The 17,961-nt window shown below is 42.5% G+C and overlaps 1 protein-coding gene across 1 annotated transcript in view; it reads right to left on the bottom strand.

Moving 5' to 3' along the window:
* Nucleotides 1–17,758, bottom strand: part of TAOK3 (TAO kinase 3) — a 59,476-nt gene extending 41,718 nt beyond the window's left edge. The window contains 10 exon segments of the mRNA XM_030460811.1: nucleotides 804–895; nucleotides 1,915–2,028; nucleotides 3,253–3,349; nucleotides 4,310–4,355; nucleotides 5,582–5,683; nucleotides 6,625–6,696; nucleotides 10,594–10,671; nucleotides 10,673–10,807; nucleotides 12,027–12,125; nucleotides 17,695–17,758. Coding sequence (XP_030316671.1) covers nucleotides 804–895; nucleotides 1,915–2,028; nucleotides 3,253–3,349; nucleotides 4,310–4,355; nucleotides 5,582–5,683; nucleotides 6,625–6,696; nucleotides 10,594–10,671; nucleotides 10,673–10,714 — 643 coding nt within the window. The 5' untranslated portion in view covers nucleotides 10,715–10,807; nucleotides 12,027–12,125; nucleotides 17,695–17,758.
* Nucleotides 17,759–17,961: the final 203 nt, after the last annotated feature.

Raw genomic sequence — 17,961 nt, 5'->3', positions numbered from 1 at the left:
CCATTATTGTCTCCATACTGGGGCCAACACTTCTTCCCATTCTTTATGTCCCCCTCTATGTTATCCTGCATGTATTTCTGCTGATTAAACATTTATAAATAACATCTTCAGTGAACTTGCCCTCACAAAACTTTTCTGATATACTGTTAAGGTAAGTATCACCAATAATCAGGAGTACCTTTGAAAATAGTCTACTCAGCACATGCAATGTCAATATTCAAACTTAAAGTGAACACATCTGCTCTGTATACCTGCTACCACATTTACATCTGCTTCAGGTCGTGTGGCTGGGTACCATTTGCCCTTTGCAGTGCAAACCCTTTTCTTCTTACATAAAGAACCTGTCCACGTTGGTTCATGTCACAAACTCTCAGCTGAGACTGAAGATTTTGTTTCAAAAAGTGGGGAAGTAAGAAGAATTGAAGATTAAATGTAGGTCCCTTCTGACACACAATCCTTAGGACATCAGTTACCTTCATACAGAAGTTGGAACAACTTTCTCACAACTCAGCTTAAAAAATTTAGACTACAGACCATAGCTCCTCCTCACACAAAACTAGAATCCCCTGGTTAAGGGAACAACTAAGTATACTATATTAAGGCACAGCAGCATTAATGGCTTGTTTTTGATTTGTCAGTGAGTAAAAGATTTCCAAAGTCAGCCTTTTTTTAAAGAAAAAAAGCTTATAAGGAATAAAGTATCTTCCATTTTGAGGAATAAAGAATCTTCCATTTTTTCAGGATTTCCTAACAAATATTGCAGACAGCCAATTCTTCATCTCAGCTGCCAACTCTTTACTCACCTAACTCAATACAGGTGATCCCAAGAGACCAGACATCCACTTTTCCATCATACTGTCCCTCGTCCATAGCAAGGATCACCTCTGGTGCCATCCTACCAACCAGAGTGCAAAACACGTGGGTTAGGGAACACAAACTGTGACTTCCAGCACACAGCTTAAACTGAGATGGCTTCTTCATCTTCATCCACAACTGAAAGAGCCAGCAGGGAGCTGAGTAAAGCCATGCTGAAATAAAAATGCTTGCCTGCACTGGCAACTCTTCCAAGAAGTAGTTTTAAGAAAGGAAATAAGAGGCCAACCTGATAGTCTTGCTGTTAGCACAACGTGATGGCACCAGGAGACCCACACCAACCTCAAAGGCATCAAGCCTGCAGGCAGATAGGAAGGGTTGGGAGGGCCCTAAAGGTATCACTTGCACTCTCACCAGAGAGAGTGGGTTTTCCATTGGCACACCAGGAGAATTTCCCAGCAGACATATGCAGCCTGTGAGTGTAGCTATGAAACAAAAATTTGGAACAGTGGGGAAATCTGGATGTCCAGGATTAAAGGGATGAGTGAGGGGGAAAAGAAGCAGTGTGCCCAGTCTGCAAAACTTCAGCCTCTTAACTTCTGTTCTTCAAAGATGAAGCAGGCTTCCTGCCAAACAGATTTGTTTAGAGGTTGGGCAAGTAGGTGACCTCCCATCAGGGCCTGGGGTGTCTGCCACAAAATAAGTGGAGCATAAAGCTATGCTGGTCCACTTTGTTATAAATGCCAAGCAACTCAAGTGACCCTTAAGCAAGTTTATTCATAACAGAATTTAAATAGCTGTGTCACTCCCAGTCTGCATGGGCAGATAACCAGGATTGTCTTAGTTCCATTACCTATAGAAACTGTAAATAGTTTTTAAGCCAATGGCATTACAAGAGTCAAAACATTAGCTGGTGCCATTTCAGAACACTGCACAGCCCACCTCTACTCACAGGCTCTGAGAAAGAACACACTTCCTGAAGAGCTGGACCCAGGGATCTGAAGAAAATGGTTAATAAAGTTTTCTTGCCATATATTTTCCAATTGTGAGATACTGGAAGAAAGCAGTCTTATGGCTACATATTGCAGGTTTCACACTCACCAGTAAGGTGTTCCCACGAAAGAATTGGCAGGGGAGACTATAGATGCAGACCCAAAGTCAGCTAGTTTCACTTGACCTGGTTCTGTTAGAAGAATATTTCCAGCTTTAATATCCCTTTAAAAGAAAAAAAAAAAAAGTACACCTCTGGTTACAGTAAAATAATTTCCAGAAATTTATCAACACACAAAAGTCCATTAGCTTTTTATCAATCAAACATCAATAAAAAAATGAGAATATTTAGAACGAAAAATTACAGAAAGATAGAAAAAATCAGGTACATAGGTTTTGTGGGGTTTTTTGTTTGGTTTTTGGTTTTTTTGTGGGGTTTTTTGGGGGGGGAGTGGGGGAGAAAGGGAGATGGCATGGAAACTTGGCTACACCCAAAAAGGGCAGTCAGTAAGACAAGAGAGGAGGAGATGAGCCCTGGTTGCAAGGTTGAGGCCCTCAAAGCAGACACAAAATGTCACAAAGCTGTGACACATAAAGCAACACCAGATACACAATTTTCATCCTTTAAATGTTGTAAGGTAAGTTCCCTTCTCTTATCCCTGCTACAACTCTCAGATAATTCAATATATACAGGAGATTAATGATGATGAAGCTAGTGCAATGCTAAGGTATGAAGAGACATTCAGCACTTTAGCACCACCCATTCCCAAGTTCCAGCAGTAAGTGGTTTAATTGCAAATTAACTGCCCGTGAAATGCTGAGGAAGGTAAACTTGGTTTACATACCTTCCAAGACATCCATCAATGACCCTGTTCAAAGTTAGAGGTGAACTCACCTAAGCACCACTTACTTCTTAGTCCTACTTACCCAGGATTAGGAGAGAGTGTAAATTGCCCTCTTAGCCATCATCTCATATCACAGAATGTCAGGTTGGAAGGGACCTCAAGGACCATCTGGTCCAACCCTTCTAATACTGTTTATATCTCACTGCTACCTTCACCATACAATAATTAACAGAGGACTCAATGGCCACCTTAGGTAGCAGCAGATATATTTGCTAACTTGGGTTTGCCTTGTGCCTGCAATTCAACAAATTAATCTCAGCTTTTGCCACCTTGTAGCAAGCCCCGAGAACCACCTGGTAGCAAAGATGCTTCTGGAGCAAGCCGAGATCCTTGCTCTGTCTCTGTATCCCCACAAGGTGTCCCTCCATGCCAGGGCATGCTGGCATCGCCTTCCCAGCTATGGGGCAGGGACACTGCTGCTGTCCCCCTGCCAGTTCTGCTCCTCCTCCTCCTCCCTTTACCAAAGTCTCTTAAGCACAGAGCATAAATGTTGAGATTCCAGAAGGGTGATGATGGATGGACATCTAGCAGCACCAAGCCTTACCTATGGATCTTACAGTGAGAGTGCAGGTAGGCCAGCCCCTGCAAGGCACCGTGGGTGATGGCAGCAATCTCCACTTCCTGAAGTGGTTTCTTGTGAACTACAGGAAAAAAAAAATTAAAAAAAAAAAAAATAAAAAATCAAGCAACACAACATAAGAAGCTTAAGTGTGATCTTTTCCTGATTAAGCATTATGGAAAAGAAGAAACCCCACCCATTTTGGCAGCTATAAGCACTGAGTATCAGCTTCATGGTACTGGTTTCCCATGGCCTGACAGGCATAGCAGCTCTGAGCTCAGAGCCTGGCTGTGTATTTCACAGCACTGGAAACCACACCTTTGTTCACATGCCTGCCAGGGCCAACAGGTACTGTTAACACCAGGAGATGCCTTGTGTGAAGTTTGCCAAATGTATTTGAAATACTCACTTGTTCTTTAGCAAGGAAATCTCACCTTTCCCCCCCTCCCCCTGTAGCCACAGCACAGGAAAATGAAGAATACCAACTAAACAGAGATGCCACAAAGCACCTGCCACAAATCCCTAAATATGGCCAGCACATGCCCTTGGCTGACTGTATCTTAGATACAAGAGCTATGGCCCACCAGGAGTACTACATCTGCCAAACTTCATCAGGATTCCCTATTCCTGTGCAGGTGCTGTTCCAGTCTTATCAGCCTCTTGGTTCCATAAAACCATCTGTAATGATTCCTACAAGCTGCAGAGCAAGGACAAAGGTGATCTTTGCAGGATTTTGTTATGGATATTAAGAGAAGAGGCAGTCTGCTTCAGTCATCAAGAAGGCACAAATTCCAGGAACAGAGGTAACACCATTGTTTTACAACACAGAAATGTGCATGCCAACTACACCTGGCACTGGCCTCCTGGGAAAGCCTCAGCTTAGCCTTGGTCTGACACACAGAGGCAATTTCACTACAAAACAGAGCAGTATAGACAGACTGCTTCTACCACCTGCAAAATGCCAGTCTGTGGGAAAACAGCCTCCCATTATACACAGCAGGGCCACGACTAAAAGGAAAATCAAAGCCTATATAAAACTTACCCTCTAGCAAATCAGAAGCTGATCCTAAACAGTACTCCATAACCAACTGCAAGGAAAAAAGCATGATTTTAAGTAACAGGGTAGACACTGCCCCCCTGTCAGTTACTGACTGAATGGCTAAGTAACAACAGGAACAAATAAAATCTGAAGTTAGGAGAAATGCAATAAACAGTGAACAAAGTAAAATGCTCCAAACATTCCATTGTAAAGAAGGTTTAAGCACTGAGAAATTTGTGGGGGCATATTGTAGAGGGTGTTCCATAATAACTGTTCAATCTGCATGAACACAGAGAAGCAAGGATTTGTTCCAATACCTTATATTTATGTATATATACATGTATATATATATGTATATATGTATATATGTGTGTGTATATATATATATAAAATTCCCTCTAAATTACCTGGAAGCTTCAAATGAAAGGCACTAAAGGCATTATGGGATGCATAGAGCTGAACGTAAAGACACTGATTGCTGTACTGTCCATTTTCTGCTCATGAAGCCACCACACGGCCAAGTGCCGGGTCCTGCACTTTGGCCACAACAACCCCATGGGGAGCTCCAGGCTGGGCACAGAGTGGCAGAAAGGGACCTGGGAGTCTGGATTGACAGGAAGCTGAACATGAGCCAGCAGTGTGCCCAGGTGGCCAAGAAGGCCAATGGCATCCTGGGCTGGCTCAGGAACAGCGTGGCCAGCAGGTCCAGGGAAGGGATTCTGCCCCTGTACTCAGCGCTGGTGAGGCCACAGCTTGAGTCCTGTGTCCAGTTCTGGGCCCCTCAGTTCAGGAAGGAGATTGAGGTGCTGGAGCAGGTCCAAAGGAGGGCAACCAGGCTGGTGAAGGGACTTGAGCACAGACCCTATGAGGAGAGGCTGAGAGAGCTGGGGCTGTTCAGCCTGAAGAAGAGGAGGCTCAGGGGAGACCTCATCACTCTCTACAACTCCCTGAAAGGAGGTTGTAACCGGGTGGACGTTGGTCTCTTTTGCCAGACGACTTTCAACAAGACAAGAGGGCAGGGTCTTAAGTTGTGCCAGGGGAAATTTAGGTTAGATATTAGAAAGAATTTCTTTATGGAGAGGGTGATCAGGCATTGGAATGGGCTGCCCAGGGAAGTAGTGGATTCTCCGTGTCTGGAGATATTTCAAAAGAGACTGGATGTGGCACTCAGTGCCATGGTCTAGCAACCGCAACAGTGGTAAAAGGGTTGGACTCGATGATCTCTGAGGTCCCTTCCAACCCAGCCAATTCTATGATTCTATGTCCCTCACTCACCCATGCTGTGTGCTCCTTCAGGTAACAGCCCTTATACTCTATGGTGTTGGGGTGCTTCAGCTGTTGTAGAAACTTAACTTCTTTGATGATATCCTGCCATTTCTGGTTTAGAAAAAGGCAAAAAGCTATCAATACATTTGTCTTGGTCCCCTAAAACACTCACACCACAGCACAGACTCAGAAGCAACCATGAAACTTTTACAATGTGAGCACACTAAGAGTCATAGTTGCAAAAGCACAATTGTCTCCCTTGCACTGAGACTCTGCTAGGACACACTTAAACAGCTTGAGCATTGCAAAAGAAATACGTTTTTCCCTCATTTTACTTGCAATACATTTTACTTAAAGCACTGCTACTGTTTTGCACATTGAATTAGTCCAGCGGTCTCAAGCTTATTAACAAAGCCACCTGTAGTATGTGCTAGAGATGGTAGCATTTAGCTGTGTGCCCCCTAGAACACAGCACAAAGCCACTGACATTTAGAAGATCTCAGTAGAGTGAGACCAACAGATAAGCAATGAAAATTAAGTTTAAAACAGCCCTGTTTGCCCTTAACAAGCAGATTCTCCACTGTATGTCAATGTCCCAACCCAAATCAACAGATTCAGTCCAAGTTTACAGCCCTGGAGCACAAAAATAGCAACTAACAAGAAACAACTGAAGTGAGACTGATATTCTGAACACAAGGTCTATGCAATTTTAGATTATAGATCCTGAGGAATGTTTCCAGTCAGCTACAAACAGCTCAACAAGTTGTGGTTATGCCTTCAGTATCTGGAGTGCTCTCAATGCACTTATTACTGAAATCATTACTGAAATAACCACCATACCAGCACTCTGGATTCCCATTCCCTTACTTAAACTGAGCTGCTGGTCAAAATTGACACCAATTCATTTTCCCTCCAGAAAACTCCATGCTTCATGTGGAAGGGAACAACAGCTACTGCATGGAGAAGATGAAATCCACAGGTAGTTTCACTGTTCAGGTTTCCATTATGGTTGCAACAGCTTCTGCAAGCAGAATTGGCTTTATTCATCTTACCTCATTTGTTTGCTTTCCACTATAGGACATTTTCTTGACTGCCACCACCTCATTTAGTGTGGGAATTGTAGCCTGTGTAGGGAGAAAGAAATAGATTGAAAAGTTTCATGTTTTTTCCTCCCTGTGGAGCCAGCTGTGCCTTTGTCAAATGCAAGCTTTGTTTCTCCTGTATCTCATCCTGGAAAGCTCCTACACTTCAGAGACACCTTCCTCAGGATAAGATTCACCAGAAAATTCTGACAGTTTTTCCAGATATTATCTGTCCATATCCACTGTTCCTCCCCTGGCCCTCACTGCACTTGTTACCTCTCTATTGATCTGCAAAGCAAGGCCCAATACTGCACCTACTGAAAAGATGCAGAATATATTTTCCTTGGAATTGCAATAAGAACAGTTTTTAGATAAACCTTTAGGAAATGAAAACAAATCAAGAGAGGTGCTGAAATCTCTACAATTTCACCCAAAGTCTCCATCCAACACTGATATTCTTAAGTGGCTAATTTCCAGTTTCAAGGAGATGCTTCATTCTGGAATTTATCTCAAGTAAAACAACAAAAAACAACCCCTCTTTCACTTCAACAGATCTGTTTTGCAATGCATAATACTCACTAAAACTATTTTTCTGTAGCCTGTATGATAAAGGGATGGTGACCAGAGACTGAAAACTTTTTTTAGAAAAAGTTCTGCTTGCCAGGATTGGCACTACCATGATTTCTACATGTAAAGGATAGAAAACTTGAAGGTTTTGGTTTTAAAAGAACTGCTGAAATCCTCATGCCTCCAACCACTTAACATTTCTGTGACTAAAAAATTAGTGACAGTTAAAAGCTTAAAAGAGAATGGAAGCTAAATGTGGTAAAAATCCTTCTTTCAACTGTTTGAGAAGATGAGTACACTTTCAAATAATGTATTAATGAAAGAGATTTCATGATGTGCACAGTAACTTCAAAGAAAAATGATGTTGAGTGAACCAAGTGAGCACAGAAATTACTAAAAGGAGTTGACACATTTAAGACTTCTCACAGCACACAGTCCTCCTCCAAAGACTTAGAGAAAGCTGAAAGCAAGTAGCTTTTGGATAAATCAAAACCCTTCCTAACTCCTCACCACCCAGCTGCAGCACAAAAGATCAAGAGTATTTTACTCAAATAGATTAATGCTGGTGTTATAAAGAAATTGCCAGTTATTTCTGCCTGTTACATTAATCCCAAGCATCTCATTTTAGACACAATTTTTTGCCAAATAGCACACTGCCATCTTCTCACAGGTGTGGGTGAAGTTCTTGCTGAAGTTCAGCACTCCTGGCTGAAATAACTTGAAGGGCTGTACAAGCACACTTGACAGAAATATCCACTTGCTGAAGTGGATTTGGCCAAACTTGGAGATATTTTAGTGAAAAGGATTTTCTGCTTGCAAAACGTTTACACTGCCCTCATCTGCTTTATCACTTTTCTATATTTCTAACATGGAGATAAGAACACTGTTTTAGATGAAAACTATTCTTCTGAAGGCAAGTGAAAAAGCAGCTTAGTTAATTTCAAATCAAGTTAGCATCAAACCTTAAAACCTTGTGAGAACTGATGGATTTTTTTTCTTAGAAGTTTGACATTATCTTGCCAAGCCTTGGCAATAGTATACAAGAAAGCAAAACAGCTTTGCAAAAATTTTAAAGTTTATACTACAATAATAATATTAACAATAATAGCATGATAAGATAATGATTTTTGCTTTTTATAATAGTGTCAGGACCAATTTAAATAAAAAGGCCACAGAAATTGAAGCACCAGCAGAATAATCCATGCTCTGCCCCTTTTTATGTATCTAAAGTCTCTACCCCATTTGTTGGTAATACTTTGAAAGCCCTGTGCCTCCAAAGTTCTTTTGACCCATCTTCCTTTTTTGGTATCAAGGAACATCCCTGAATGTAGCGGGAGGAGCCATTCTTGCTCCTGAAGCTCGACGAGCTGCTGGTCTCTTCCAGGACTCCAGCCACCACACAGCACTTCCAGGGTAGAAGTGTAGCAGGAAGAGCCTTTCTTGCTCCAGAGGCTCAAGGAGCTGGTGGCCTCTCCATGCCTCGCAACCCAGAGTGAGCTGAGGTGCCTTCTGTGGGTGTGAAGTCCCACCTTTATTGGCCCCCTGGTCTTGCATCATGCCCAATAGGGGCCTGTCCTAATCAGGCACAGGTGGACTCACACCCACTCTTTGGCAACTCAAGGCACCTGGTTAACAATGTCTCTCTACACCTGAAAATCTTCCTGTGATTGGTCCATGATCTTATTTCTCAGCCTCTGCCTTAATCCAAGATGTAGATTAATTAAAATGTAAGACAGGCAGAAGTGCAGTCACCATTAATCTGGCAGCTGCAGCTGCTGTGAGGATACTGCAAGAAGACTGCAGTATGGCTAAACCCTCCCATGTTTGTAAAGGTGCAGACCAGTTAAATAAAGCCTCCAGAGAAAGGAGGAAGAGAAGCATCAGGAATGCAAGTTGTCAGCCTGCTTGGCAGATCAGATGTCTAACATGCCTTATCCTCTTTCTCTGGAAGTATGAGGAACTTCTGAACACCAGAGCTGAATGATAAAGACGGTACCTTCACTCCTTCAACTTTGCCCTAACACATGACATGCATCCTCTCCCTTTGGCTTTGAACCCCACTGGGTGGGACCTCCCTACTCTCATCTAGAAAAACTGCTCTTCTTCCTGAGTGGATCACCAATGCATTAAAGTTTCACAGCCTCACCCTCTTACACATGTAGTATGAACATTATACTTTCACCAGCCTGTCACCCCACCACCTACCAGGGTCTGTCCCACTGCTAACAATCCCATGGCAGAAACTCCCCTGTGCCATCACTACCAGATTACCCTGAGGAATTGCTTTCCCTCAGACACCACAGGCACTGCCTTCCTGACACAAAACATCAGGGTCCTCTCCTGTTTCTAACAACAGTTCCACCAATACCTCCATGACTGAATAATGGCCATAAACAGAGAACTGGAGTGCTTGCAAACAGCTCATGATAGCTACTGCCAGGTTCTGGAAGTACAGCTGTAAAGGGAGTTTATCTAAAAACTTGAACATCTGATGTTCAGACATCTCAGTTCTACTGACGTTGATCTTCAGGAGTGGCAGGCCATGCTACCAAGCAGCTTTAACCTGCTGGTGGACTGGTTTTCTGAAATCCTATGTCAGTTTCTCTGATAGTGTCTGGATTACAGTTTTTTTCCAAATCCAGTATTTTGGATTTGGTTTGATACTAAATTATACACATTGCTACTCTTGCCACTTTCCAGATTAAATTCTCTTATGATTATCACAATACAGCCTTCCCACTTTGCCAAATGAAACACTTGCTGTTGAAGACAAGTATGTTAGTAAGATGAACACAGGGACAAGGGTGGCCGAACAGAATATGCCAAAGCCACCTGTAGCTCCATAAATTATCAGAGCAGAAGAGGAATGAATCAAAAGCCTGAAACAATTTGATGCACTTTCCACACTTGCACCTTTACCCTTTACCTTTCCTTACAAATGGTAGCTTTAACTCCAAAAGCACTTTGATTCATTAATTCACTAAGATCTATTAATTTGCAATGATTTACAAGCATATGAGCACCAAGTAGAGCATCCTGAAAATTCCAGTTTGGCAAATTAGTTTCCAACTGCTTAAATTCAACTTTTCAGCATCAGACAGCACGCAGGTACCATATACTTAACCTGAATGGTGGGGTGCACAACTAAGACTGTAGTCAACTGGTACTATAAATACAGCTGTGACAGCAAAGAGCTCAGGAGTGCTCTGGAAACAACTTATTTTGAGAAGGTGGTTATGAGAAAGACAGTGTATACCAGAGCACTAAGTGCTCACAGGACACTGACAAATGCTGAAAATCTTTAAAAGGTCCACTTGAAATGCTTTTCTGGGGGAAAAAAAAAAAAAAAAAGGCTCAGAGAACTATACTTACAAAATAAACTGCTCCGAAACTTCCATGCCCCAATTCGTGTAAACCCACAAAGATTCTTTTCAGGATATCTTTGTAGACACAGGTCAGCTATTTCTGGGGTCCTTTGGCACCCTTTGCGCATGGTGAAACAGTGTTACCAAACAGCTGAGGCTTGCAGTTCCCAATCAGTTTCCTCTTAATCGACAAAGTAGTTTGTAGGGCCAGCATTCAGCACCTGGTGAAAGAGTTAATCTTAATATGTTTCCTTTATCCACAGCTCTGTTTCAGCTCTCTGACAGCAAGAAATCAGAGGAAACACTTTCAAGAACAATAGGCTTCACTATCAGCTCATTCTTTTTAATTATTAGTCCATTTAGATGGAGAGATTAAAATGCATCAGAGTCCAACAGCTCCTTATCTCATACAGGAAGCAAGTGCTGCAGTTACAACTGAAGTCCCTGGAAGACAAACTCCTGTTTCTGTATAAAACACCTGTGATAGGAGTTTGTAACTTTTCATGATGGTCCTCTATATCACGTCAGTTTTTAGACTGACCATTGTTCCTCCTACTTTTCTCTGCTGTTTGCTTGCTTTTTTCTCTACTCCACTTACCAGCTGGTGCTAGAAGAAAAGCTAGTTTCTATACCAGAGACACTTCATAATCACCTGATGGTTTTTTTAATTTGTTTTTCAGAGCTATAAGACAGCTAGTGTGGATTGTGATGGGTCCCAGTCACAGAACTGATTTTGAAAGATCCAAAATTCCATCTGTCAGGCAGATACTTTAACCTCCTTATCATCTTTCTTTAGCCATAACCATAGAATCAGAAAGCACAGAACTGAGCTGCACATTAAGAATTTAAGCTTTTTAAATATTCATTCCCCAGAATTTATTGACGGGAAAACAAAGAGGAACATCAGAAAGTTTCACTTTTCTACCAAGTCTTCGCTGAAAAATTGCATTGCGTTCATTACAAAGCTGTGTGCAAAGCATGACAAGATGGCCTCTACACATCTGTTTTGATTTCTGGATTATCCAGCCAGATTATCTGCAGTGAGTCAACTCAAAGAAAGTGTCTAACAAACGCCTGGAGTAAGTCCCTAACCACTTCCAGATACTCCATTTAGCTTGAGACCAATCTTAACCTGTGGCATAAAAGAGACATCTGAAACAACAGATTAAAATTATTCAGCCTACCTCATACTATAAACCAGTGTAGCATTTTAAGAGGACCCAGATGAGATTGGCTAGGAGATAAATTAAATAAGAACAAAACATAATCAGGAGGTTTATAGACTGCCAGTGCCATTCAGACTGGAATGATGAAAGAGAGCATTAATTTTGCGTTCTGGGCTCAGACAGTCATCTTGGCTCAGGATGAGAAGTAATGGGGCAACAAGCACAGGAAACTGAGGTTCATTAGAAGTGCAGCAAGACCTCTGCTGGAGCATACCTGGGTAGCTGTGGCACAAAGCATGCTCTGTGGCTCAGATTCCTTTCAGCAGCATTGTCCTGCCCTCTTGTCCCCCCAGACTCTATGTGCTCTCTTACCCTGCACAGGAAAGCAAATATCAGTGTTTAGAAAACAAGTATTTTAAGTTCTATACCTTATTCTAATACGCAAAAAAACAACATCAAGAAAGGACTCTCAAGTATCAAGGCACCATCTGAAAGGACAGCTAAAGGGAGCACTGGCTGTGAGTGCTACTGGTGCCTCCTCAGTTGAGAGACTTCTGTGTTCTATAGACCTTGGGCTGGCTATTTATCATTAAAAGATAAGAAAATAGGAGGACAAGCAAATGTTACGTTCTTTGACTTTTATAAAGATTCTTAAATTTACTGGGGCATAGGAGGAGTGTGAAAGTCTGCTTTCAGACTGCTTATAAAAGAGACAAAAGCTCACAAAGCTGAGGCTGCTACTTCACAGAGCAGAAAAGAAAATCTAGGCATTAGTAAGTCAAACACTGTTGGATTCCACTGAGGACAGAAGGAGCATAAGATGAAAAAGTAAGGCAGCCAGTTGGACCCAGGAGCTGAAACCAGTTGTAAATTGTCACAGTTAGGGATGCAGCAGCCCTGCAGTCACTGGTTCCTCCCTGGGCAGCAGCACCCAGAGCAGCCACAGCCTTTCCTTTCAGTCAAGCCCAACACACTGAGCTTGGAATTACCCTGCCCTCACAGAAAAGGTTACCATGTAGCTGAATCCATAAATAAATATGCTTCCCAAGCCGAGCATCATGCTGTAGTTATACTGTCCCAATCTTGAATTAATGACAAACAACTTCTTATTTATTATATCTAACTCATCTTCTTATTTATTATAAAAAAACATAAATATTCTTTCTGGTAGCTAAAATGACAAAAAAGGTTGTATTTTTGTCTACTGTTCTCAACACAGAGCAATAGTATTGAGCTGTTAAAAAGCTATTTGAAGTGCTCCAGAAATAAGGATCTGCAATGCTTAGCTCAAAAGAAAAAATAAAATATTAAAGAATTCCAAGAGCAAACTAATGACAAAACCCAGATGAATGAAATGATTACTCATTCTCAGCTGATTGGCCTCACACAAAGGTGCTATATTTACTACATGCCTGCAGACAGGGGCAAAGAATGAAGTATTTCAGGTCTGGCATTCTTCAGCCAAATGAAAAATCCATTTGGCTTCAGAACAATAAAAACAAACTTAAGAAGAAAACAATTTTATCTATCTCTAGTCATGAACTTCTCTGCCATACACAAAATCTGTGCAGCTCTAATATTCCAGGCTAAATTAGCATTTAAACTGGGAAACTAAATGTCAGTACTTGAAGTTGAGCCCTAAGAAATAATGTCATGGACCAGTTGGGACAAACACATAAAACTGAGGCTGCACAACTGGTAAATCTTTTCAGCAGTTTCCAGTAATCACTCCACTTTGAGGGAAGCTGGCAAGGCCACATACTCTTTATATCACAGCTTGCTTTTAGACACACAGAGACTGAAATCAAGATGGTTTAAACAATGGCAGAATGCTATGGGAGTCAAATGCCATTAGCAGAAAAAATCAAGTTCAAGGGATGGTCAGTCGAAGCAAGTTCTTGCAGTCTCCAAACTACTGAAGTGACACATCCAGAAAAAACTTCTAGAAGCCTATTTTTCACTCTTCATCCTTCACAAAGGATGAAGGATGACACAAAGGATGACTTAGAGACACTGCATGTTCTGAACACCTCCAATGAAACAGCATTAACCACCCTGGCAGTGACTTAGGGATGAAAGGAGTTTCCACAGTTTGAGAGCTCAGTGTTTTGGTCAGATAAAGCCATTTGAAGATGCCTCAGACTGAATACCTAGGAACTGAACCTCTCCATCAACAGTTATTAGCAAAACAAAAATCCCTCCCTTGGAGGCAAAACTGCTTGTGCCCCATTTCTGAAATACCACCAGGGGTTAGGAAGATGGGAGGAATTCTTGAGAGCACATTCAGCTTCAGAAGGGATACTGAGAACAATTTTGGGAAAGAAAAAAATTCTCTAATGATGATTACAGAACATACTATAAAATCTGGAGAGAAAATTGTTTTTTAAAGGCCTCCAACTATTCCAGCTACTGTCATGCTGGACACAGCTATATGGCAATGCCTCCATTTCCCAGTCATGTCACAGGCAGGGGAAAGCAAAATCCCTGGTTACTTGAAAATCCACTTTTTTGTTAGAAATAGACCGGAGCAGCCTATGGCCTGCCCCAGCACAGAAGTGCCAGAAAAAAAAAAAAAACAAAACAGAGTGAAATGCTGAAGAACTGCTCATAGACTGGACCTGGGCACACTGTAACTCGTTTCATTACTTAGCAAGCAAAGGTTTATTTTCACCAGTTTAAAGATATGCAAAATTTCTCCAATCCTAAGCAACCCTCATGTTTAAAAAGCATGAATGAGTGCTACATCCATTTGCACAGAAAAAACCCCTCTTTCTACCTATATAATTACAACCTCTGTCTGCTATATTAGTAACAACAGAAAAGACCTTAACCTACATATAAAGGCAGCAACAAAACAAGTGGAAATGCCCAGGAGCAGATAAATGCACCAGCATTCACCAGTATTCACTGGAATTAAAACTATGTCCGTGTAGAAGTTGGCTGTGCTTGTGCTCTCCAGTTCTTTAGCTGCTAGTAAGATGTCTTCCCAGGGCACAGGATCAGAAAAGTCAAGACATTTACTTTTCCTTGTCACTAAAGCACCAGCAACCTGCCCAGCATCCTGGGCTCACAGCCCAATTTCACTCAGATGAAGTGCAAAACGTGTGGCTTGTAAAACACAGCTTGAATTGCACCTCCCAACACTATAAGCCTGTTTCAGATGTCTACAGAAAGATATAAAATTAGTTTTAGATCCTAACCACAGCATGGCACTTCCCAAAACAGGGACAAAGTTTTCCACTTGGAGCAGAAAAACAAACTGCAGGAAACAGGGTGGGACAGCAGCAGATTCCACGCCCAGGAGGAGCAACATGACATGGTCATGGCATTCATTTTTAGATGGGTATTTTGGGGGGAAAGACTTTTACAGCAGAATTCTTTTCCCAAAGGAATGACAAACACAGAGTCCCCGTCCTTCATTTCAGTGCCTACAAAATCTCCAAAATCTGGAAGACAACATTAAGAAGGAAATTCTCGTGACAAATTTCAGCTGATAAAAACCTATCCAAAGAAGAATTTGTGAAGCTCAAAGCAAGCACAGGCTCACAGCCCACTGCAGTCCTTACATAAACTTGTTTGTTTATTTCATTTCAGATTTGGGTTTGGTTTTTGTTTGTTTGGGGGTTTTTTGGTTTTTAGTAGAAGCTTTTTTCTTTGGCTTTCATTGCTACATATGGCTGGCCAGCAGGCCCAGAAACAAACACTTCATCAAACAAACATTTCTGTTTTCCCACTGACAATCCATTATTTTGCAGAAGCTGCTGCTCTGGCTTTTTGAGAAAGACTCTTGGGCCTCCGTATTTTAAGCTTTTCAGTGTCATTTCTTTGATTGATTTCTTTGATCTCCTTTTATCATCAGGTGACCCGCCTGGTGGATGAGGGGAAGGCTGTGGATGTGGTCTATCTGGACTTCAGCAAGGCCTTCGACACTGTCTCCCACAGCATCCTCCTGAGAAAGCTGGCTGCCCACAGCTTGGACAAGCACCTGTGCTGGGTTAGGAATTGGCTGGAGGGCCGGGCCCAGAGAGTGGTGCTGAATGGGGCTGCTTCCAGTTGGCGGTCACCAGCATGTCCCCAGGGATCAGTGCTGGGCCCAGTCCTGTTCAATATCTTCATTGATGACTTGGATGAGGGGATTGAGTCCATCATCAGCAAGTTTGCTGATGACACCAAGCTGGGGAGAAGTGTTGATCAGCTGGAAGGCAGGAGGATTCTGCAGAGGGACCTGGACAGACTGGAGAGATGGGCTGACTCCAATGGGATGAGGTTCAACAAGGCCAAGTGCCGGGTCCTGCACTTTGGCCACAACAACCCCATGCAGCGCTCCAGGCTGGGACAGAGTGGGAGAGCAGCCAGGCAGAAAGGGACCTGGGAGTCTGGATTGACAGGAAGGTGACCATGAGCCAGCAGTGTGCCCAGGTGGCCAAGAAGGCCAATGGCATCCTGGCCTGGATCAGAAACAGCGTCACCAGCAGGTCCAGGGAGGTGATTCTGCCCCTGTACTCAGCACTGGTAGGCCACACCTTGAGTCTGTGTCCAGTTCTGGGCCCCTCAGTTCAAGAAGGAGATTGAGGTGCTGGAGCAGGTCCAAAGGAGGGCAACTGCTGGTGAAGGGACTCGAGCACAGATCCTATGAGGAGAGGTGAGGAGCTGGGGGTGTTGAGGCTGGAGAAGAGGAGGCTCAGGGGAGACCTCATCACTCTCTACAACTCCCTGAAAGGAGGTGGAGCCAGGGGGGGTTGGTCTCTTTTCCCAGGCAACTCTCAGCAAGACAAGAGGGCAGGGTCTCAAGTTGTGCCGGGGGAAGTTCAGATTGGATATTAGAAAGAATTTTTTCACGGAAAGGGTGATCAGACATTGGAACGGGCTGCCTGGGGAGGTGGTGGACTCTTCATCCCTGGAGACATTTAAAAAGCGACTCGATGTGGCACTCAGTGCCATGGTCTAGTGACTGTGGGGGTAGTTGATCAAGGGTTGGACTCGATGATCTCTGAGGTCCCTTCCAACCCAGCCTATTCTATGATTCTATGATTGTTAAGAATGACTTTTCCAGCTAACGTTATGAAAGCAAACATACATTTTTTTCCCTAGAATATCAGCACCTGGTTTATTTTAATGCTTAGAACAGTCACACACACACATATCTGGTATATAAATTCAAGCTACTTACAAGTTTGCTGACAAGTTTATACAAAAATCAATTGTACTACAGCCTTTGCTTGCTTAACCATCAGTTCCAAGATACTAAGAAAAGATTTCCCTTCGGTCTAGAAGCAGCAAGTCCTCTCCTGTCCTTCCTGAAAGCTTCTAAGAAGCAAAATGAACCAATTTTTAAGTAGCAGAAAGAGAAGGCACCCAGTGACCTTCAGTAGCAAGGAAAAATATTTTTTAGCTTTTGTAAATGCTCTGCAGACATCAGGATACACTCACTCCCCTAAGGGCACAGGGCAGGGGGACCAGGTTTAGGAATCAGGACATAGTCTGCTAGGAAAGCTGCATAATGTCACCAGAACATCAGCAGGAAAGGTGCCCAGGCATAGAGGTAGCAGCTGAGACACAGGCTAGTTCCTCAAACACTACTTTTTTTTGCTCCCTTTTAGCTTCCCAGAACACCCAAATCAATTCCATGCACAGTTTCATCAACATTTGCATCACATTTGGAGACAACCACAGCTCTTCAGTACCTACAACTTCTTAGAAGAACTGCAAGAACTGCTCTTTAATACATTTATTCAGCTCAGCAATCCAGTTCAAACATGACCTTGACACCCATCTGTTGATTCAGTATTCTCCAGTGCTCATGTGTGCATTGGGTCATTTAGAGTTAAGGTGATTACTCATGCTAATAAAAACTCTGAATCAGAACTGTACTGAGGTGAGCACAGTGCCCCTGGGATATGAAATTAAACTAATAACTTGCAGGTCTTATTGTAGACACATACCTTCATTGAAGCAACTTCTTTTTCACCCCTGATTTGGAACAGTAGTTTCAAAGGAAAATTGTCTGTAACTGGTATTTCTAGATCAAGAATATGACAAGAAACTTATATAAAAAAAAATCAAACCAGAAAATTACATTATGTTTTAAAGACACAATTGGGAGAACACTATGAGTGAGTTAAAAACCCAGGTGATGAGCCCAACTGAGAAAAGTCATCAAAAGTAGCAAATCAGAACTGGTACTTCCCAAATCTCACCTGCAAGTGGCA

The sequence above is a fragment of the Calypte anna genome, chromosome 15 (assembly GCF_003957555.1).
Source record: "Calypte anna isolate BGI_N300 chromosome 15, bCalAnn1_v1.p, whole genome shotgun sequence".
Lineage (NCBI taxonomy): Eukaryota > Metazoa > Chordata > Aves > Apodiformes > Trochilidae > Calypte > Calypte anna.
The sequence above is the reverse complement of the archived record's forward strand: the minus strand, read 5'-3'. Positions and strand labels throughout refer to the sequence as shown.